The sequence below is a fragment of the Bos grunniens genome, chromosome 1 (assembly GCF_055505025.1).
Source record: "Bos grunniens cultivar Pamir isolate PY7600 chromosome 1, Bosgru_T2T1.0, whole genome shotgun sequence".
In the NCBI taxonomy this organism is placed as follows: domain Eukaryota; kingdom Metazoa; phylum Chordata; class Mammalia; order Artiodactyla; family Bovidae; genus Bos; species Bos grunniens.
The window spans coordinates 27,829,663-27,852,520 of record NC_141165.1 but is presented as its reverse complement, the minus strand read 5'-3'; the positions used below and the strand labels follow the sequence as shown (position 1 = coordinate 27,852,520).

Here is a 22,858-nt window from a genome sequence, read left to right as displayed (position 1 = left end):
AGAGAGTTCCAGAAAAACATCTATTTCGCCTTTACTGACTATACCACAGCCTTTGACTGTGTGGATCACAATAAACTGTGGAAAATTCTGAAAGAGATGGGAATACCAGACCACCTGACCTACCTCTTGAGAAACCTATATGCAGGTCAGAAGCAACAGTTAGAATTGGACATGGAACAACAGACTGGTTCCAAATAGGAACAGGAGTACATCAAGGCTGTATATTGTCACCCTGCTTATTTAACTTCCATGCAGAGTACATCATGAGAAACGCTGGGCTGGAAGAAGCACAAGCTGGAATCAAGATTGCTGGGAGAAATATCAATAACCTCAGATATGCAGATGACACCACCCTATGGCAGAAAGTGAAGAACTAAAGAGCCTCTTGATGAAAGTGAAAGAGGAGAGTGAAAAAGTTGGCTTAAAGCTCAACATTCACAAAACTAAGATCATGGCATCCGGTCCCATCACTTCGTGGCAAATAGATGGGGAAACAGTGTCAGACTTTATTTTTGGGGGCTCCAAAATCACTGCAGATGGTGACCACAGCCATGAAATTAAAAGACGCTTACTCCTTGGAAGGAAAGTTATGACCAACCTAGACAGCATATTAAAAAGCAGAGACATTACTTTGCCAACAAAGGTCCGTCTGGTCAAGGCTATGGTTTTTCCAGTGGTCATGTATGGATGTGAGAGTCAGACTGTGAAGAAGGCTGAGCGCCGAAGAATTGATGCTTTTGAACTGTGGTGTTGGAGAAGACTCTTGAGAGTCCCATGGACTGCACGGAGATCCAACCAGTCCATCCTAAAGGAGATCAGTCCTGGGTGTTCACTGGAAGGACTGATGTTGAAGCTGAAACTCCAATACTTTGGCTACCTGATGCGAAGAGTTGACTCATTTGAAAAGACCCTGATGCTGGGAGGGATTAGGGGCAGGAGGAGAAGGGGACGACAGAGGATGAGATGGTTGGATGGCATCACCAACTTAGTGGACATGAGTTTGGGTAAACTACGGGAGTTGGTGATGGACAGAGAGGCCTGGTGCTCCGGTTCATGGGGTCGCAGAGAGTCGGACACAACTGAGCGACTGAACTGAACTGAACTAAGAGCTTTTGTGCGTTACCATGTCATCTTGTAGGTTGCATGTTCTGCCTGCTCAACGTGTGTCTGTATCACAGTCAGCTGGTAATGATTGTGCAGGTTGGAGCTCATGTCCCCACTTATTCAGTCTTTTCTGAAGAATCTTTGAGGTCTTGCTCAAGAAGCCAGATTGGGCTCAACAGTTGTTACGAACCAATTCCTATTTTTAAATTTGGTACACCTGGTTAATCAATCATAATATGCTCTTTTCACTATTCTCTAGTACAGAAACAGATACAGAAATGTGATAGTTTGGGGCTTCCCTGGTGGCTCAGTGGTAAAGAATCCACCTGTCAATGCAGGAGACATGGATTCGATACCCAAACCAGAAGCGTACCACATACCGCAGAGCAGCTAAGCCCGTGCACCACAGCTATTGATTCTGTGCTCCAGAGCCTAGGAACAGCTACTACTGAGCCCGTGTGCCACAACTGCTGAAGCCTGTGCACCCTTGCGCCTGTGCTGTGCTTTAAGAAAGGCCACTGCAATGAGAGGCCCATGCACAACTAGAGAAGAGCCCCCAGTCTCCACAACTAGAGAAAAACTTGTGCAGCAGGAAGACCCAGAACAGCCAAAAAATAAATTGTATATATAAAAAAAGAATGAAATAATTTTTTAAAAGGGGTAGTTTGACTTTCAGAATTTTAGAGAACAAAGTATCAAAGTGGGAGGACAAAGAAATGCATTCATTGTTGTTCTTTCTGGCACGGTCTTCTAGTTTTCCACCTTTATCCTGTGTGTATCATTCTTTTCTGAGCAGCTTTCTATCCTGTGTATATAATTCTATTCTGAGCAGCTTTAAAGGACATCTTAATCACTGTGAGGAATTAGAAATCACTTAGTTCATCACTAAAAAGAAACAGCTTCTGTATGGAAGTATATTGCTGAAGTATACAAAAGAATTGTATATTGTTTATGTTTATTTTATGAATTTATGGGTTTAATTTTTAAAAGAACAAAACTACGAGCTAATTCATTCAATAAATACTTATTACACATGGGTTGTTTTTCATCCGCTGTTCTTAGGCTCTAGGTATACAGTGGTGAACAAGATTCCCACCCTCAGGGGGCTTAGCAGGAAAGACTGACATTAAGCATGTAATTATGAAAGTGCTATGTTGTAAAAGTGGAGTATAAGGTTCTTTGGGTGGGTTTTCAGGTGGAGGGAATGGGAGCAAAGGTAAGGCTAAGAGTAGCTAAGGATGGGGCTAGAGAAGTAGGGAAGGACTGGAGCACAGAGGATGGGGAGATTCATCTTGTGGATATTTGCTTTCTTTTTTCTTTTATAAGTATTTTAGGTTTGAATCTGTTTAAGAAAAGATGATTGGTCAATGTTTTCCATTCGACTGCTTTTATATTTTAGCTAGAGAATATTTTTAAGATTAGAAGTGATCTAAATAATTGGATGTTTTAAATATAACAGAAAAGATTTTTCAGTTGTTTTTTCATAACTCAAAGTGGTATGTTCTTGTTACATTTTTAAGACACTGGTGAAAACATTTGAAGTATGTGATCTTCCTGTCCGAGCTGCAAAGTTTGTTGCAAGGAAGAATTGGGTTGTAACAGGAGCGGTAAGTAAGCATATGAATTTCTAATCCCATTTCTGAATTGGTCAGTGATTACCTAAATGAGTTGCAGAATTTTGATTCTTGCTTTCTTTTGTTAATTAGTGCAATGTTTTGAAGCCTGAACTTTATACCTTGAGCCTATAGTATATTTTTTTGTGTAGTTTACTTCATAAGAGTAATGATGGTTTTTAAATTTTCATTTCTAGGATGACATGCAGATTAGAGTATTCAATTACAACACTCTGGAGAGAGTTCATATGTTTGAGGCACATTCAGACTACATTCGCTGTATTGCTGTTCATCCAACCCAGCCTTTCATTCTAACCAGCAGTGGTAAGAGATGACCCCTATTGGTCATGTAGGTCTCTTTGAGTAATTCATTTTCATTTAGTGAGACATGCAATTCATTTACTGCTGTTACAAGTAGAGTTCTGATTTCAAGCAGCCTTTAAACTATTTAAATCCATTAACATGCTATCAGTGCTGCTTGCTTTTGTATTTTAATGCATGTCAGCTCTACTTAGGATTTGTGTAGCAGTTGCTCTGATTCCTGTCAGGGAAGACCTGAAGGTCTAGATGTGGAACATCTGCTGAACAGAAAGCTAATTTACCTGCTGAGTGAGTGAGTTTTTGGCAGATTGCCATATACTCTAGTCAGTTTTATCTTTATATTCAGACTAGTTTGCACCTTGGTATTATGTATAAAGCAGTGGAGCTTTTTGGAAGGCAGTTAAAACAAGTTGCCGGAGAAGGCAATGGCACCCCACTCCAGTACTCTTGCTTGGAAAATCCCATGGATGGAGGAGCCTGGTAGGCTGCAGTCCATGGGGTCGCTAAGAGTCGGACACGACTGAGCGACTTCACTTTCACTTTCACTTTTCACTTTCATGCATTGGAGAAGGAAATGGCACCCCACTCCAGTGTTCTTGCCTGGAGAATCCCAGGGACGGGGGAGCCTGGTGGGCTGCTGTCTATGAGGTCACACAGAGTCAGACACAACTGAAGTGATTTAGCAGTAGCAGTAAAACAAGTTGCACTAAATTGGTAATAGCTCTTTGAAACATTTTTAAGTTAGAAATTGAGAAGTATTTCAGAACTTTTTTTAACCAGTTGAAGCCTGGCGTGCTGCAGTCCATGGGGTCTAAAAGAGTCAGACATGACTAAGCAACTGAACTGATTAAAAGGGAAATGCTTGTTTCTGAAATAGTCATTGTCATCATTATTCAGTCATACTTAGACTCTAATTAAACTTGTTACTCTTTTATCATTCTGTAAAACCCATTGAGTCTATTTTAAATTTTTTCCATGAAAATTGTATATTTGCTATTAGTAATCTCTTTTATCTCCATTCTTCAGAAAGTTAAAAGTATTCTTAGAATAAGCATGTTGAAAAAATCTGTTCAATTCTGATTCGGTGTCTGTAAGTCATGGAATATATGATTTGTGTTAGATTTTCTTCCTTAAAAAGGCACAGAGATTCTGCACCTTAGTTCTGAATGAAAGAAATAGATATTGCAACTAAGTGGAGACTTTCTTTTGGTCTAGATGACATGCTTATTAAACTCTGGGACTGGGATAAAAAATGGTCTTGCTCACAAGTGTTTGAAGGACACACCCATTATGTAATGCAGATTGTGATCAACCCTAAAGATAACAACCAGTTTGCTAGTGCTTCTTTGGACAGGACAATCAAGGTAAGATGCCCATTGTTTGTGTCAGTTATGCTTGTTGGTGAGATATAATTGTGTTAGGTATTTTACTGCTGTCTTCCCAGAAAGTTATTCCTATCTTAGAAGTTTCCCTCAAAAGCTCATTTTGAAGCAAAATAGGACTTCTTATTTTGATTCAGAAGGGCATATTCTGTTTAGAAAAATGGTGTGGCAACTCAGTGCTCTTAATGGAGGGGTGTTTCTCCATGTGGAAGCAGTATATTGTAAGAGTTTTAAACCTCTGCAAACCCAGAATAAGAAAATGCCTGTGTCTTCTCTAGGTCACTGTTTTCCTCTTTGTTAGTGTATTTGCTGTTTCCTTCTGCTGATTATTAATCTATTTCATTTGCCTCCATTCTCTTTTTCTTACTCTATTTCTCCATACCACTGCCAGTTATCTTTCTAAAACATGGGTTCCGTCTTGTCAGTTCCCAATCTAAGGGTAAAGTCCAGATGCCTTGGTGTGGAATACAAGGGTTTGCAAGACCAACCTTAGCTAATGTTAGGAGTCATGTCCTGTAAACCTGGTCTCCTCACCATTTTCTCAAGAAGCCATGAATGTTCACGGAACCTTACCTCATTCAGCTGGTCCCTCTGCCTACAGTATTCTTTATTCTCCCTTTTTGATTTCTTTCCTCTGGAGAATTACTCATCTTTCAAGGCTTAGCAGTTATTTACTCTGAGAAGCTCCCTTCAGACATCCATTTCACCCCTAGACAGAGCCATTCTCATCCCATTCCTTCCATTCTTTTTGGCCTCTTATGGCCTTCCTGCTGAATAATAATGGGAAATCTTTATTCCTGAAATGTTGATGTTTGGGGCAGGAACCGTATGTTACCCTTCTCCCACAAGCAGACACACATTGGCAAGCAGCACAGTGCCCTGTCTGTATTAGATGCATGTTGCAGTGAGTGCACATATATTCCTTTTCCCACTGCAGTATTTAAAATATTTCCATATGCATAGATTTAACTTCGCTTACATGAACAGGCTTACATCTATGTAACATTTTTATTAGTTTTCCTTTAACTTATATAAACTGTTGTCTTCTGTTTGACAACTTATTATTAAATAGTACATGTTGAATATCTTAGGGCTTTGAATTACTTTATTATCATTTTTCTTTTACTAAATTATCCTTGTTTTTGACATAGGTTGAAAACTTTGTAATTAGTTTCAAACTTTCTTCACTAAATTCGATATAACTTGAGGACAAAATTGTCTTACCTTTGGCCCTAGTAAAGTTTGTTTACATATCTTTGTACTCCCCACGGGGCCTCCCATGAAGTGGTCATACAAAATAAATATTTGTAAAGATAAAGCTCAATAGCAGTGCTGTAGTAATATTTGACTGCTTTTTCATACTTGAAATTTTTTGATTAAAGCAGTAATTTTTTTCCTTTTAATACATCTCACTAAGTCCATTTTCATTAGCTTTGTGTTACTAATAACTCTCTCATAACATCATTTCCTACCCTTACAGTAGTGTTTCTCAAAGTCAAGACACCTGGGGTGTCTGTTGAAAATCTAGATTCCTGAATTTCATTGTAGTTCCACTGAATCATAATCTCTAAGGATAAAGCCTGGAATTTGGCATTTCAGAGAATGCCATAGTGATTCTGCCCTCTGGAAATTCAAGTAAAGTGAGAAAGAACCCAAACACGTGGGTGAAAAACTGAGCATTCTTCAGCTTCTCTGCTGGGCTTTGGCATTTCTGTGACCTGTCAGGGGTGTGGTGGAGCTGCCTTCTGAAATGAAGGCCCCATGTTGACTGGCAGATGCTGTTGCTCTCTGAAGGTGTGGCAGCTGGGCTCATCGTCCCCAAACTTCACTCTGGAGGGACATGAGAAAGGTGTGAATTGCATTGATTACTACAGTGGTGGTGACAAGCCATACCTCATCTCAGGAGCAGATGACCGTCTTGTGAAAATATGGGACTATCAGGTACAGTTTTTTCATAGCTTACTTGCCTTATGTTAGATGTACGTCTCACTGTTTCTTACAGGACAGTTCAAACTTGGGTTGTTGAACTCTGTTTTGAGCATAATAATAAGGCATCAGGAATTGCACCTAAACTGTGGTCTCAGAATTCCCCATGAAAATAACAACAAATGCTTATTAAGAGTTTAAAAATAAAATGCCATCATGTTCATTTTTCATTTACTACTAGAAGTGAGAAATTTCAAGGTTTTAATTAAAATGAGTTCTTATATCCTTTGGTACCCTCATTGGCAGACTTCCATTTGTATTTCAGAACTAGCACACTAGTGACCAATGTCAGACATCACAATAGTGCTATCATTTTGCCACATAAACTCTTGTAAACCTGATTATGAACTCTTGTTTCTACACTTTTTATCTCCAAGATTTTAAATTTTAATTTTTTTGTTTCTCACCCACTCCAGTGTTCTTGCCTGGAGAATCCCAGGGACAGGGGAGCCTTGTGGGCTGCCATCTATGGGGTCGCACAGAGTCAGACATGACTGAAGCGACTTAGCAGCACATCAAAATAACCACGAATAGTTAATAAAATGAGGCCTAGAAAACCACTTATCGTGAGATACTCAAATCTGTGTTTAAATGCAGGATAAAAACATTAAAGACATCTTAGGAAATGGGGGCACTGATACTTAGATGAAAACCAGCTCTTTCAGGGTGTGTGTGTGTGTATGTTTTCTTCTTTAAATATGATAGTTACTTTTGCCTGTACTATCAAATAATGAGAAAACGTGTACACAATAAGATGATTCTCTTTAAAAAATCTCTGTATTGAATACTGTTTAGATTTTTATGACCATTATCATTGATTGTGTATCTGTGCTCGGGGAAAATTAAGGATGAGTTATTGTTTTCCACTAATAAGAGTGTTTTCTGTGTATTGACTATAGAATAAAACTTGTGTACAGACACTGGAGGGACATGCCCAAAATGTGTCTTGTGCCAGTTTTCATCCTGAGCTGCCCATTATCATCACAGGTTCAGAAGATGGTAAGTTAGAAATGTATATTTATTCCTATGCTTATCATTCATTGCTGAGTGGATACGTAAGCCAGCTTAGTGCCCTACACTTTCATTGGAAGTTTCAAAAGATTTTGCTATTTTTTAATAGAGTAGATTACTTAAGCTATAGTAGAGTACAAGGACATTGTTACTATCATTATCATCATCATGATTCTGATGTGTTTTGACTCTGTTAGGTACATAAGAGGACACCTAGAAGTGCTAGGGGAAGACGGAAAAAGCCTGTGCTTTGGAGTCTGAAATCCTGGGATCAGATTCAGGCTCTGCCACTTCATAGATGTGTGGTTTAGATACATTATGAAATGGGAATAGATATACCTGCCTCATAGGATCATAGTGCAAGGATGTGGAGAAATAACATAGAAAGCATCTGGCATGTAGTAGGCACTGTACCCAGGAATCCTGTCATTATTTCACACATAAAAATGACATTTCTTTGTTTTAGCTTGTTATGTACTTTCTATTATATGTTTATGTTGCTCTATAAAGTCACAGACTACAGATCAAAAATGAAGCTTCCAGGAAGTGTGTTGTGTTTGAATATAAAGACTTCCACGTGGCTGGTCCACCTGACAGTTCACTTTTGGGTATTCAAGTCAAATGGCTGATTCACATTGTTTTTTCAGGAACTGTGCGTATTTGGCATTCAAGCACCTATCGCCTTGAGAGTACTTTGAATTATGGAATGGAGAGAGTATGGTGTGTGGCCAGCCTGCGAGGGTCCAATAACGTTGCTTTGGGCTATGATGAAGGGAGCATCATTGTTAAGGTAATCTCTCATTGCACTGTCTCTGAATAGGGTATACAGGGGGAGCAGTTTTCTTCTAAGTCACCAGCTTTGTTAAACTGGCACTCTGTCATTGAGCTATGTACTTAAAAGAGATTAGGTACTGGCGAGGAGAGTTAAGTGGAAGAAAGGAGCCCTCCATTAAATGAAAATAGAAAATGTTTATTTTGTTGTAGTTTCATTTGTTCTCCTTTTTGTGGCTATAAGTCATTTGTCATTCCTCCAGCTTGGTCGGGAGGAACCTGCCATGTCCATGGATGCCAATGGAAAGATAATCTGGGCCAAACATTCAGAAGTCCAGCAGGCCAACCTAAAAGCAATGGGAGATGCTGAAATTAAAGATGGAGAAAGACTGCCACTGGCAGTAAAAGATATGGGCAGTTGTGAAATATACCCTCAGACTATTCAGCACAATCCTAACGGGCGGTAAGCTACCACCAGAATCTCCCTCTGGACCTCTGTGTGTGTTTGCATATCCACAGCTTGTCTCGCAGCCCTGCCTGTGATGCGCATTCCTCATGGAGCTTTTGCCCTGCCTCACAGTCCTCAACACAGTGGCAGGCAGCCAGGCCTGTTGATCTTGTCTGCATGCACAGTGAAGCATAATTGCCTTCCTGGCCTTTCCCACTACACAGTTTTGAACAGTGAAATAGTTTGTGTTGACTCTGTTTCATATGTGTTGGTATGCGTCCATATGACATGTCCTTATGCTCTTTCAAGGGCAAGAATCCTGTTTTACCCAAGACTTAGTAGGTGCTCTCTACATATTTGCTGACTCATTGCTCTTAAGAAGAGTTGTGAGGTCTTTGTCTTTTGAAAAAGTTTTGGGAAAGGTAATAATTCTGCTTCTTCTCTGTAATTTGTACCATCAGCTTTGTTTCTCCCTTAAGATTTGTAAAGCACTGAACATCTTGTTTCTCATACAATGAGTTTAAACGTGTAAGCTTTAAAAATTATTTTAAAGTAGATCTGAGCATTTTATAATGCTGTCCTGAGTATTAAAAAAGACCAAGTATATAAACCAAGTATGCTGCCTTGTTCAGTAAATGGTCTCCATAATTACTTGCAATAAAGTTTTCTTATGAAGAATAAGAACACATTACATATTTTCCCCTTAATATCATAAAACAATTTTTGCTTAAGTTTTACATTTCACCTTTGGCAGTCTAATAACAGCCAATATGTCTGTTGAGAAAGTTTTGACCATGCAACATTCTTTTTTTCTTATCAAATGTTAAAAATACCCTGTTTATTACAAATATCATAAATTTAACAGTCATTGAAAAGTGGGGTAAGATATTTTCATTTATTTGAATGATCAGCTTTAAAGTGATGGTAGCCTTGCAAGAAGGTCATGCCTTCTTATTGTGTAGATGTAATGAGCAAAATGCCAGGTATCTGAGTACTCAACAAATGCTAGTTGAATTATTGGAGTCCTCTCCTATACGTCTCCAGCCTTTCTTATCTTCCTGACCCTTTGTTTGTAAGAGAGGCCATTGCAATAATATTTTCAGCAGTAACCCCATCTTCATAATCTGCTTTTGATTTGTTAGGTGTAGTATTTTTGTCTAGCTCTGTATTCCAAGAAATATATAACTTTAAAAGATATTAGGTTCATTTGTAACAGTCAACTGAACTAACATTTGTTATTAGAAATATTTCACCATATTAGAAACAAGATAAATCATTGTTTCTTAACTTCTGCATGTCATTGGTCCTCTGTACTTCTCCCCACCCTGGCTTTTCTAACTTGTAGGTTTGTTGTGGTGTGTGGTGACGGCGAGTACATCATCTACACGGCAATGGCACTGAGGAACAAGAGCTTTGGGTCTGCCCAGGAGTTCGCGTGGGCCCACGACTCTTCAGAGTAAGTTTTGTCTGTGTCATATCAGCTGCCCCTGATAACCAGTGGGCATTCTGTATGCAGCTGTATTGAAGAGGTCTGCAAGGCTCAGTAGGCTGTGCTTCTCCATGTTGAAGACCAGTTCTCACCAGACCTGTGTTGGAGGATTAGTCAGGGGCAAATATGCAGCATGAGCTGCATTTAACATTTTATACTCGGTTTTGAGCTGGCTCACTCAATCTGACCCAATAATAAACTGGGGACCCAACACCTATTTTTTCTTGGTGGAGCCCATGGCAGGGCTGAAGGCAGAGTAGTCCCTCAGATAAAGACCTTGGCAGGTCCCACCTCCCCCCTCAGAACCTGCATCCTGAGCTGCTGCTGCTGCCCTCATCTGAACCACTTGGAGAGATACTAGATTCTAATGTAATCATGATAAAAACTTAATGAATCTGTGATAAAACATCACAGAAATGATGATGTTACTTATCTCCCATTCTTAAATTCTGTCTGAATTCAAAATGTTCATAAAATTGTCTCGTTAAAAACAGAAAAAAATCTACCTCTCAATATTGTACTAGATATTTACTGACTGGTTCCTTTTTGATTCCTGTTTGGTGCATGTAATAAACATGGGGGTTTTGGTTTTTTCCAGACTACACACTGAGTTACATCTTCATAGTTTTCTTGGTTTTGTTTTCTCCGTATTTTGTGTTGCCTCTTCTGCCAACAGTGGGCAACTTAGGCCTCAGCATTGCTCAGTAAGATGCATGCTTTTTAGTTTTTAACAAAAAGGTCCCTGAGAGGTAAGATCTTTTCATCAGTTTCCTAAATAAACTCATTTATGCACAGTTCCATATACTAAAAAGTACTTTGTTACCGTGAGCACGGTTATGGTTTGTGACTTGCCATACCTCTCTCAGCACACGTCTCCCTCTGTTTTGATAGTTCCCTCTTTTCAGGTTTATCCAGCCCAGGCCCTCCCTGTTCAGCATCTTTCCTATTGGAGCAAAGTACTTATTCCATCCCTTTCTCATAATACTCTTGAATATCCAGCCATAGCCCCCTTCCAAGAGAGAAGCCAGAGTATACACAATTTATAAGTTGTTGCTAAGCATGACTGACCTAGTGAGCCACTTATAAAAGTTTTTGTTTTTTTAAGTTACTTTTTATTGAGGAATAATTTATACAAAATAAAAGGCACTGTTTTAAGTGTATCTTTCAGCGAATTTGGACACATGGATGTAACCTGTAACCACCAGCACAGTCAACATTTCTGTCACCTCAAAAACAATCCCCTTGTTTCTCTTATAGGCAGCACCCCACCCTTGTTCCCCACTAGATTAGATTTGTCTTCTTTAGGATTTCATCAGTGGAGTTGTGCGGTATATACTTGTCGTCTTGGCTTGTTTTGCTCAGCATAATGTATTTGAGCTGCATCCATGTTATTACATGGGCTTCCCGGATTGCTCAGTGATAACGAATCTGCCTGCGATGCAGGATATGTGCAGGTTTGATCTCTTATCTGGGAATATCCCCTGGAGAAGGAAATGGCTACCCACTCCAGTATTTTTGCCTGTGGAATCCCATGGACAGAGGAGCCTGGCAGGCTACAGTCTGGGGTTGCAAAGAGTCAAACACGACTGAGCGACTAAACAGCAACTTACGGTTGCATGGATCAATAACTGGTTCCCTTTTTGGCAGAGTAGTATTCCATTGTATGCATAGACCACAGTTGGTTTACTCATTCACCTGTTGAAGGACATTTGGATCTTTTAAAATGGTTTGTAAGCCCTAGTAATTTGTGTAATAGACATTGTGAAGCCTGTTCATTATTTGTCCAACTGTAAGCAGTTCACTGATCTCTTAGGAAAAAAATATATTAGTGAATCTTCAGATATTAATTTTATATTTTTGTGTAATTCACTACTTAAATACATTTGAAGATACTTGTAATATTTGGTGGAATTACAGTGTAGTACATATGTAATAGGCTATAATTGCTTTCCTTTTCCCCCTAGGTATGCAATAAGAGAGAGCAACAGTGTTGTAAAGATATTTAAGAACTTTAAGGAAAAAAAATCATTTAAACCAGACTTTGGAGCTGAAAGTAAGTGCTGTTTATATATGATACAATTTTAGAAACTTTGTAATGCCACAAAAACATCTAAAGATCTGAAAATATTTTGTTGTTCTTTGTAGGTATCTATGGAGGCTTCTTACTGGGAGTCAGGTCTGTAAATGGTTTAGCTTTCTATGACTGGGAAAATACGGAACTCATACGCAGAATTGAAATTCAACCCAAACACGTGAGCTTCCGTCTTTGCTGTTTTTGGAATGTACCTCTTTGTGACAAACTCTGGGTCCCTGAGGCCAAGAAATACCCTGGTACCCTGCTGTCCCTGTCCCATTGTGATGGACATGGGGCCATTTACCTCGGGATTGCTTTTAAAAGGAGGATTGGGGTATTTGAATAAGGTAGTAGATGTTGGGCTTTTTGAAAAGTATAAAGAGTTGTACAAATGCCAAGTGCTAGTCGTATTTTAAATGGCTTTAATGCTTTGAAGACGAAAAGTCAATGAGTTCTTCACGTGGCAAGACCTGCAAGTCTCCCACTCAGTTCAGAAAGCCTTTGCCTACGTTATCTGATAACGGCTGTTTAAACTTTAGGTGGCCGTTCACCAGTGATGGTTTTCTACCTTTAGATCTGCCTGCTTCTTTGAGAGCTTTCATTGTCAGGAAGTTATCTCTGGAGACAGATATCTCCCAGGGTCCTGGTTCTGATTGCTAGTGTCTGCATTGTCTCAGCAAGGGAGGCATCATCCTCAAGGGGGCAGACATCGGTTCCTGAAACCAATTGATGAGAAAAAGTACTCTATTTTATCTATAAAACATAGATGTTCATATGTTCATACATGTTATGTGTTTGTAAACTGTGTGTATGTTTATGTATTACATAATGTATAGATGGATAGTGGGCGTCCTGGGTGGCTCAGTTGGTAAAGAATCTGCCTGCAACGTAGGAGACCTGAGTTTGATCCCTGAGTTGGAAAGATCCCCTGGAGAAGGGAACGGCTACCCACTTCAGTATTCTTGCCTGGAGAATTCCAGGGACAGAGGAGCCTGGTAGGCTACTGTCCATGGGGCCTCAAAGAGTCGGACACGACTGAGCAACTTTCACTTTCAGATGTGTAGTATCTGTGATATTAAAACTTCATAAAGGAAAGTGGGAAAAAAATGCCTAAAAAAGGTTTGGTGTGGGGGTCATAATGGGGGGGGGGGGGAGGGAGAGACACTGTTGTAGAGCAGCTAGAAATAGTCTGTACTCCTCTGAATCTCACTTACTGCCAGCACTTACTGCCAGCGCTCCTTCCTGCCTCCCTAGGGTTTTCCATTTCTGTAAATAAAATAGCAGCGCCCTGTCCAACCTCCCAAGTGTGTGTGTGTGTGTATCAGATTAAGTGCTTACTTTTTATTCTAATGTAAGAAGATAAATCTTGTAGGAAACAGCATATGCAGTTTGTCACATTCACATAGACTCCAAAATCATTTATCTGTGTTTTTGTTTGTCATGTCACAGATTTTCTGGTCTGACTCTGGAGAGCTAGTCTGTATTGCAACTGAGGAGTCATTTTTTATCCTTAAATATCTGTCAGAAAAAGTCTTGGCTGCACAGGAAACACATGAAGGAGTTACTGAAGATGGCATTGAAGATGGTTTTGAGGTAATTGCATCAGTGAAACTTTAGCTTTGTTTTTAAACAAATTATGTACTTACAGCTGAACTTCACTCAGTGTAACATTTTATTGTAAATTAGGTTTGGGAAAACTTAATAAACACTTAAGGAGTTATGGTAAAATGTGGAAATTAAAGTCTTGGCTCAAAGATCAGGGTCTGAAAGTATTTGTTAAAAGAGATTTGTGCTTTGATTATAGGAAATCTTTAGACCAGCTTTGACAGTTTTTCAGTAAGGAAGTTAGAAGTTGTTACGATCCTAAGACAGTTTAGTTAGAGTTATTTAAAATGGGTTTTCAAGCAGAGGGAGCCTATCCTGGTACTCTCTGATGACTTAGAGGGGTGGAACTTGGTGAGGAAGGGATGGAAGCTCAAGAGGGAGAAGATATATATATTAATTATGGCTGATTCACTTTGTTGTACTGCAAAAACCAATACAATATTGTAAAGCAATTTTCCTCCATTTAAAAAATAAATTGAAAGTCTATAATTATCTTTAAAAAAATAAATTAAATGAACTTCCAAATATAAAGATAAATCATCCATGGTAGAGGTGTCTTAGAAGATTTTGTGAAATACTTATTATGCCAGTCTCATGTATGTTAGAAATTTCAATCAGCACTTTCTTAGATTATAGCTTTAACTCAACAGTAAGACTTTATAGATGCTCATTCAGGAATCTGTTCTTAAATGAAGAAAGAAGATAGACGTTCCAAGAAAGATTTTCTTTCTTGAAATAGGATTCTTTCTTTGCATCTCTTTTTCTATCCATCACCCCTAATTACATTCAGTTTTTTGTTATTGAAAGTTTGTTATTTGTTGTTGAATAAGATAATAACAGGCTTCATTTTCTTTCTGTAGGTTCTTGGTGAGATTCAGGAAATTGTGAAAACAGGGCTGTGGGTAGGCGATTGCTTCATTTACACAAGTTCTGTGAACAGATTAAATTATTATGTCGGAGGAGAAATAGTCACCATTGCCCACTTGGACAGGTAGCTGACTATCGTTTTGCTTTTGTTATTAATATCCTAAATTTAAAAGTATACTTTAAAAATAAAACCAGTTGCTGGCTTGTAACAATGATAGGCCTGGTTTTTCAGTGTTATGGTTTTAATAGGTGGCAATTTGCTAACTAAAACTGCATCAATCAAATGAAAAGATTTTGAGCAAGAAGCAGAGGGAAGAAGGGAGGGAGAGAGTATGTACTGATCTGGGCTTAATTCTAAATTAGTTTCCATTTCTCTTACAGGACAATGTATCTCCTGGGCTATATTCCTAAAGACAACAGGCTTTATCTGGGGGATAAGGAACTGAACATCGTTAGCTACTCCCTGCTGGTTTCAGTGCTGGAGTACCAGACAGCCGTCATGCGGAGGGACTTCAGCATGGCCGATAAGGTCCTCCCGACCATCCCGAAAGAGCAGAGGACCAGAGTTGCACACTTCTTGGAAAAGCAGGTAAGGGGGGTTGTTTGTTTATTTATGTGTGTTTTTAAAGCCAGCAATTTGAAAGAATGTTTGTATGAGTTTGAACTTTCTTTCTTTATTGTCACTGTAATTGTTTCCTTATGGCAGTGGACTTTCTCTTATAAATTTAGGTCACTTAGTAATATGCTTCCTTCTCCTTTCTCATTGTCCTTCATATCCCCTTTATATGTTGAAGGTGATTTATTAGTCTTCCCTTTCTCTAGACTTCTTTTCCATTCTATGAGTATTTTCATTTCTGTGCTGTATTTTTCTCTATCCTAGCTAGCTTCTCTCTTTCTGTAAAATACACATAAAATTTATCATTAGTGATGAGCGTTTTCCTTAAAGTAGCATTTTTATAATCAGAGTTTGTTTATTCTTGAAACATAGTTGATTTACAGTGTTGTGCCTGTCTGCTGTGTATGACTCAGTTATACACATATATACATTCTTTTTTTATAATCTTTTCCGTTGTGGCTTATCGCAGAATATTGAGTATAGTTCTCTGTGCTGTACAGTAGGGTGTTGTCTATCCATTCTGTACAAAATGGTTTGCACCTGCCAACCCCAAACTCCTAGTCCATCTCTGTCCCTCTCCCCTCCTTGGCAACCACAAATCTGTTCTCTGTGTCTATGAATCTGTTTCTGTTTCTTAAATAGGTTCATTTGTGCCATATTTTAATTCCACATATAAGTGATACTATGTGATATTTGTCTTTGTCTTTCTGACTTACTTCACTTAGTATGATAATCTCTAGATCCACTGGCATTATTTCATTCTATTTATGGCTGTGTAGTATACCATTGTATCTATGTACCACATCTTTATCTAGTCCTCTGTCGGTGGACATTTCAGTTGTTTCTGACTCTTGTGAAAAGTGCTGCTTTAAAATCCAAGTTACGTGCACAAAAGCTTTGGAAGGCTTAGGAGAACACAGCCCTCTCCCTTCTCTCATTTACGCTCCCTAGTGGTAATCACTTAATTCTTTTAGCTGACTATTGGCATTTATTTCCACATGTCTAACATGCTTATTATGGAGAAGGCAATGGCACCCCACTCCAGTACTCTTGCCTGGAAAATCCCATGGACGGAGGAGCCTGGTAGGCTGCAGACCATGGGGTCGCCAAGACTCAGACACGACTGAGCGACTTCACTTTGACTTTTCACTTTCATGCATTGGAGAAGGAAATGGCACCCCACTCCAGTGTTCTTGCCTGGAGAATCCCAGGGACGGAGGAGCCTGGTGGGCTGCCGTCTATGGGGTCGCACAGAGTCGGACACGACTGACATGACTTAGTAGCAACATGCTTATTATATTGCTGTTTCTCAGTTTTAGGTATTTTTTGGGACCTCCCACTCTGTAGAAAATGAAGAATTTATCTTTCTTTCACTCCCCCTGCTTCAACAACTTACATGCCAATTAAATCGTTACATCATAATTTTGATTAGATCAGTATCCATTGTTTATATTATTATGACTATTTAAACCCTGTTGACAGCTGAGCCATATTATAGCTTCCCCTTTTTTCAGTTGTTTTCCCTGAGTTAATAACTGATTCTTTTATTAACGTTGCTTATTTCTCTATGTGTTTAGGGTTATTTTTCCTACTTTGCTGCTTCTCCAGACTTCCTTGCTATCTCCTTTCAGTGTGTTCAGTCTCCTTCAGGCTCAGCTGACTTTTTCCCTCATCATGAGTATCCCCTCCCCATCATGTTGGGGCCTCCCTTCGGCTTGAGCCATTGTTTCCTATATCCCCTATCTTCTTTCCTGGTTTACTCCCTCATTTTGCTGGAGTATGTCCTTCAGTAGTTTTCTGAGAAAAGGGTTTTTTATTGATAGGAAGTAAATGTTTTTGTGACCTTGAATATCTGAAAGTGCCATTGTTCTACCCTAGAACATATTTGGCCACTTAATTGGATATAGAATTCTAAGTTGGAGATAGTTTTCTCTCAGAATTTTGAAGAAAAAATTCTATTTTGTCTTCTGGTTTCTAGTTATTGTTGAAGTCTAAACCATTTATATTCCTGAGTCTCGGTGCCTGATCTGTTTTTTTCTCTTTGGAAGCTTTTTGGATCTTGCTCCTGTTGTTCTGTAATGTTATCATGATGGTGGGCCCTGGCTTAGGAGTCAGTCATCATTCATTCTGCTAGGTATTAGATGAGCTCTCTTAATTGGAAGATCATTCCTTCATTTTTGAGAGATTTTGTTGAATCATGTTTCTGTTGATTTCCTTCCTATGTTTTCCATATTCTCTCTGTGGAACTGTTATTCAGATGTTGGACTTCTTGGCACTGGTTTTCTCATTTTGTTATTCTTGGACTTTTAAAATCTTGTTTATTGATCAGAGTTTCTCTTCATACCCTCTGTTAGGGTATAAGTGATAGTTGGAGTTTTCTTTTTCCCTTATTGGTATGCTTTCTTCAGATTACTGTTACTGGTCCTGCTATTATTGGTTTGATTTCTGTCTTTCCTTTTAAAGATTTTCCTCAGGTATCTGATGATCTTTGAGCACTCCTTTAAGAGTGGAGGTCTAAGAAGCAGGTCAAAAGATCTGAGTTCATGGGTGAACTTATTGAGTATGAACTTAAAATATGTGATGTGGCTGGGCCAATTGATTGGGAAACCTCAATGTCAGTTTCTTCATGTAATGAATTTGTTCATTTAGTAAATTTAATGAGCACTTAATATTGTACCAAGCACTGCTCAGGCTGGCATATGACCCTCATTGACATTTTAGTATTTTTAAGTCTAGCCCCTTGGGTTAGTTTACAGAGAAGCTCCCCAATCACCATCATTCTGGGGGTGGGGGTGGGGGTGCGGTGGGTAGAGTACAGCTTGATGTCTCAGTATTTAGTATTTCAAACATTTAGTTAAGTATCCATTCTCATAATCTCCTGTTTTCCTTTTGCCACTCGGTATTCCTTCTGGGTGTGTAGGTATCCCTCAGGCTGGAGACCCTCTAGTTTACCTTCTCTAGACATCAAGCCTCGTCTTCCATGTGTGTTGAGAGGATGTGGGGAGGCGTGAGGACCTGGGGTGTCTAACTGCTTCTTATATAGACCTAGGCAGTTTGATTTCTTTGCTGGCTTTAACACTGCCCTTCACGAGACACAGCTGAGGTGTGAATTGAGTTATTTCTATGCTGTCTTGACTCCTGGTTTAGTCTTCTCTGGTGTTTTAACTGAATGTTTATTTCAGTAAGTTTAACTCCTTCACCAGCTTTCAAGCTTCACAAAGTGTTGTTATTAAGACTGATTTCTCCTCTGCCTTTTTATGTGTCCTTGGGAGTTTGTGCTTTAAAGAAGAATCCCTTTAGTGTCATTTCAGTGGAGATTTGGTGGAAAACAAAAGTAAACATATATAGTCCACCTCATTTCATTTGCTTCGCCCTCACCTATATATGACTAGTACTATGGATTATCTATCCTCCACTCTTGGATTGTATGTTGTCTGCATTAGTGCTAGGGGAGAAAAGGAGTAATGCAGATTATTCAGAATTTCTTGTTACCTTGTACCTCAGGGGTGAGTGGAGGGAGGGGCAGCTTGTATAGTCTGGGAACTTATTTTGAACACAGTGATACAGCCATGCTGACTATTTAGTGAGACAGAACTGTCCAATTTCTGCATCCTGACTTAACAGCATTCACCCTCAGTCTGAGGAAGTCTTCTGCAGCTTGAACTTTTTGTCTCATTATACCAATCCCCTGGAGCTGAAGAATTTGCCCATAGGGCAGACCCCATCAGCACCGTATTGTGGGAGAAGCTAATATAGTGATTATAGTAGTTGGCTTAAAAGCTTGTTTCTGATGGCTGACTGGAGCATGGGAAGGAGGTTTTAGACTTCTGCCCTCTGGAATACTTGCTGAAGAGTAAACTGGACATGAGACCAACAGTAAAGGCATAGGTAACACCCAGGCAGTGTCTGGACCTGAAGGCAAAATGTTTGCTAAATGACCTGCGGATGATTGAAAATCGTAAAGTTTTACATTTGATTTTCCTTTCTTTGAGGCCCAGGACTAGATCTCTAAGGCCCAGCTTGGGCAATTACAGACAGCTAGGTGTACACTACTGTGCCTTTTCTTTTTTAAATGGCCAGTCAACTTTCTAGAATCATTTTTGATATTTACTTTTATACTTCTAAATTTTACTAGTTGTTGTTTTACTTGAGTTTATCAAGCATTGGTCAGCTTCCATGCTTAGAAAACAGGCGTGCAACTGAATTTTGTCTTTCCTGTATGTTCTTACCAGTTGATTTAATGGCTCCTTAATTTTTCTGTCTTCTTATTGAAGAGTAGTTGTTGTTATTGTTACTTTTGTTTAAGTAACAGGGCTTCCAATGTCGGCAGCGTATTTAGTTTTGAGGGGAAAATGGATTATTTGCCATGTGTGTGCACTGTATATGTAGACTACACACACAGGTTTTGCTGTACATAAACACACACACATATCTTATCTGTTCAGGGCTTCAAGCAGCAAGCTCTTACAGTTTCCACAGACCCTGAGCATCGCTTTGAACTTGCTCTTCAGCTTGGAGAACTAAAAATTGCATACCAGTTAGCAGTGGAAGCAGAGGTATGTACTAATTTATCATTTTTTGTAACTGATGGAAAGGTCAGTAGATATTTGTATGTGTTTAGTGTAGGTTGTGTTATTTAACTTTTCTGAAATGCAAATTAGTAACTAATTTTGGTGAGGTTATTGCCTCTCTTTGGTCTTTTTAAAAATGATTAATTCTATATTCTTATTAATATATTCTTAGCATTCTAATTTAAGCTAAAGTTTTTTGTTTTTTTAATCTTAACATGGGATCTATTTTGGAAGAGAAGAATAGCTGGAAGATAGTAGATAAAGGAATCTGGAACTCTCAAATAATGCAGACAAGCAGTAATGTGTCAGTATCCCAAACTAGTGAGGAAGATGTTAGTTTTAAAGAAGGGTTCTGACATTTTGAATTTAATGACATTTTTATGGATCCTATATTGAGGGCTCCAGTTATGGTTTCAGTCTAGCTTTTACAGGTGAATTCATTTCAGATGTACTAAAGAAATTTTAGCTATGTTAAGATTATCCAAATGAGCAGCATTTTATTTGATTTCTGAGACACTACCAAATGACAGAAATAATATTTATTATTAAATATTTAAGGACATAAAATCTTTTTTTCTATTCTTTTTAAAAAAGGGTTATAAATCATTCCTTAAATTACAATCTAATCACCTGAAAACTTATTAGTTTTAGTTTCACTATATAATTACAAGATAAAAATATAATGGGCTAATTATTCATACAGCATTAAAATTGATTTGTGTTTGAATTAATTTTGTGTATGTGAATAATTTCCATTTCCTAATTACATATTTTGTCATTCTGTTCTTATTTTGATTGACAGAACCAACTTAACAAGCACAGCTCAGTATACATAAAACATGTATTTTATAATTATAGAAAATATAAAATTGTCAGCACAGTAATGCTCAGATTAACAGAATAATGTTGGTATTGGAAATTCAGATGTTGATTTAAAAGATATTTTAATGTGGAAACTCTTTCTTACAGTCAGAACAGAAGTGGAAACAGCTTGCTGAACTTGCCATTAGTAAATGCCAGTTTGGCCTAGCCCAGGAGTGCCTGCATCATGCACAGGACTATGGGGGTCTGCTGCTTTTGGCCACTGCCTCTGGTAATGCTAGTATGGTGAACAAGCTAGCAGAGGGCGCAGAGAGAGACGGCAAGAATAATGTGGCATTCATGAGCTACTTTTTACAGGGCAAGTAAGTATTAACCCACGGTCTAAAGGCAGGCAGAGTAATGAGAAGCACTGTCTGCACTGACTTTTGAGGGTGGTCTTTCGAGAGCAACGTGAAGAGGAAACCCTGGAGAGTGAACATGCCTGGCCAGGGGGTATTGCTGGTAGGAGCAGGCAGGGGGACAGGGCTGCTTCAGCAAAGGATGCTTTTACCACAGTTTGTCTAAATGTTTGAGCAGAGTTGAGCTTCAGAGAAGAGAAATGTTAAACCCCTTTCTCAATAGCCCTGCCACTTCCTGGCTAAGGTATTTTATTTAATGACAGCAAGAGGCTGTCATTTGGTACCTGAATGGCAGGTGATTTTGCCCAAATTGAATAATTCTGATCTGTTTACAACAAAAAATCCAAAAGGGGGATCAGGATGCTAGTTACTAGTTACTAGCTAGTTACTTTTAGATTTGCATTTAAAGCATTAAAATGTCATATATTTTCAAAAGTGTAGCAGTTAGTACATATCAGATCTTTTCATTAGTTGACCATTATGAAATAAAATGCAAAAGTATTCATTAATTTTGCCTTACAGACTTTCTGAACCTCACAGTTCATCATAAAAACTTTGGTATAAAATACATACACATTCAAAGTTTTTATGATGAACTGTGAGGTTCAGAAAGTCTGTAAGGCAAAATTAATGAATACTTTTGCATTTTATTTCATAATGGTCAACTAATGAAAAGATCTGATGACACCCTACTCCAGTACTCTTGCCTGGAAAATCCCATGGACGGAGGAGCCTGGTGGGCTACAGTCCATGGGGTCGCTAAGGGTTGGACAACTGAGCGAATTCACTTTCACTTTTCACTTTCATGCATTGGAGAAGGAAATGGCAACCCACTCCAGTGTTCTTGCCTGGAGAATCCCAGGGATGCCAGAGCCTGGTGGGCTGCCGTCTATGGGGTCGCACAGAGTCGGACACGACTGACACGACTTAGCAGCAGCAGCAGCAACAGCATGCATACATTTATATACCTGTGAGAAAAGGTCTGGGCTTCCCTGGTGGCTCAGTGGTAAACAACCTGCTTGCCAATGCTGGAGACATGGGTTAGATTCCTGGGTTGGGAAGATCCCCTGGAGAAGGAAATGGCAACCCACTCCAGTATTTTTGCCTGGTAAATCCCATGGACAGAGGAGCCTGGTGGGCTTCAGCCCATGGGGTCGCAAAAGAATCCGACACGACCGAGCAACTTAACAAGAATAGGTCCACTGTTTTTTGGCTGCACTGGGTCTGTCTCTGAGCAGGGGCTTTCTCCAGCTGCAGTGAGTGAGGACCACTATAGTTGTGGTGCACTAGCTTCTCACTGTGATGGCTTCTCTCACCGGGGAGCAGGGACTCTAGAGCATGGGGGCTTCAATAGTTGTGGCACATGGGCTCAGCTGCCCTGCAACACATCCCCCCTGCATTGGCAGGCAGATTCTTAACCATTGGCCCACCACGGAAGTCTGGTTCTACTTTTCTTATCAATTATTCAAAAACCCAAAAAATTCTGAAGAGAGTTATTTGGTGGCATAATCAGACCTAAACTCTTAAGTTGTTAGTTGTTTTTAATGTTTTTATGCCACTTGGTATGTTTTTATTGTATTTAGTAGTCACGTGTTTTTTGCAGAATATTAACGTTTGTGACTTTGGTGCTGAGGATATTATGTAATATATGGCATATTACTTTGTAATATCCAAGTATTACCTTTTTAAAATAAAAAAAAATTCTTAATTCTAAAACACAGTATCCACTTTATCAAACTTACACAGGAAAAAACTGAAATAAAGAGAATGGACACTTGGA

The 22,858-nt window shown here is 39.0% G+C and overlaps 1 protein-coding gene across 2 annotated transcripts in view; it reads left to right on the top strand.

Annotated features, from left to right (window-relative positions):
- Positions 1-22,858, top strand: part of COPB2 (coat protein complex I subunit beta 2) — a 32,974-nt gene that overhangs the window by 8,291 nt on the left and 1,825 nt on the right. Inside the window, exons 3-17 of one of the 2 annotated variants that reach the window (XM_086368374.1) lie at positions 2,625-2,711; positions 2,915-3,041; positions 4,254-4,402; positions 6,215-6,361; positions 7,306-7,405; positions 8,065-8,207; positions 8,452-8,651; positions 9,982-10,092; positions 12,090-12,178; positions 12,271-12,377; positions 13,649-13,792; positions 14,665-14,795; positions 15,053-15,260; positions 19,733-19,843; positions 20,828-21,042. In XM_086368374.1, the coding sequence (XP_086224500.1) occupies positions 2,625-2,711; positions 2,915-3,041; positions 4,254-4,402; positions 6,215-6,361; positions 7,306-7,405; positions 8,065-8,207; positions 8,452-8,651; positions 9,982-10,092; positions 12,090-12,178; positions 12,271-12,377; positions 13,649-13,792; positions 14,665-14,795; positions 15,053-15,260; positions 19,733-19,843; positions 20,828-21,042 (2,069 nt within the window). Of the gene's footprint in view, positions 1-2,624; positions 2,712-2,914; positions 3,042-4,253; positions 4,403-6,195; positions 6,362-7,305; positions 7,406-8,064; positions 8,208-8,451; positions 8,652-9,981; positions 10,093-12,089; positions 12,179-12,270; positions 12,378-13,648; positions 13,793-14,664; positions 14,796-15,052; positions 15,261-19,732; positions 19,844-20,827; positions 21,043-22,858 lie in introns of both variants that reach the window. The other variant, XM_086368448.1, reaches the window with a different exon arrangement.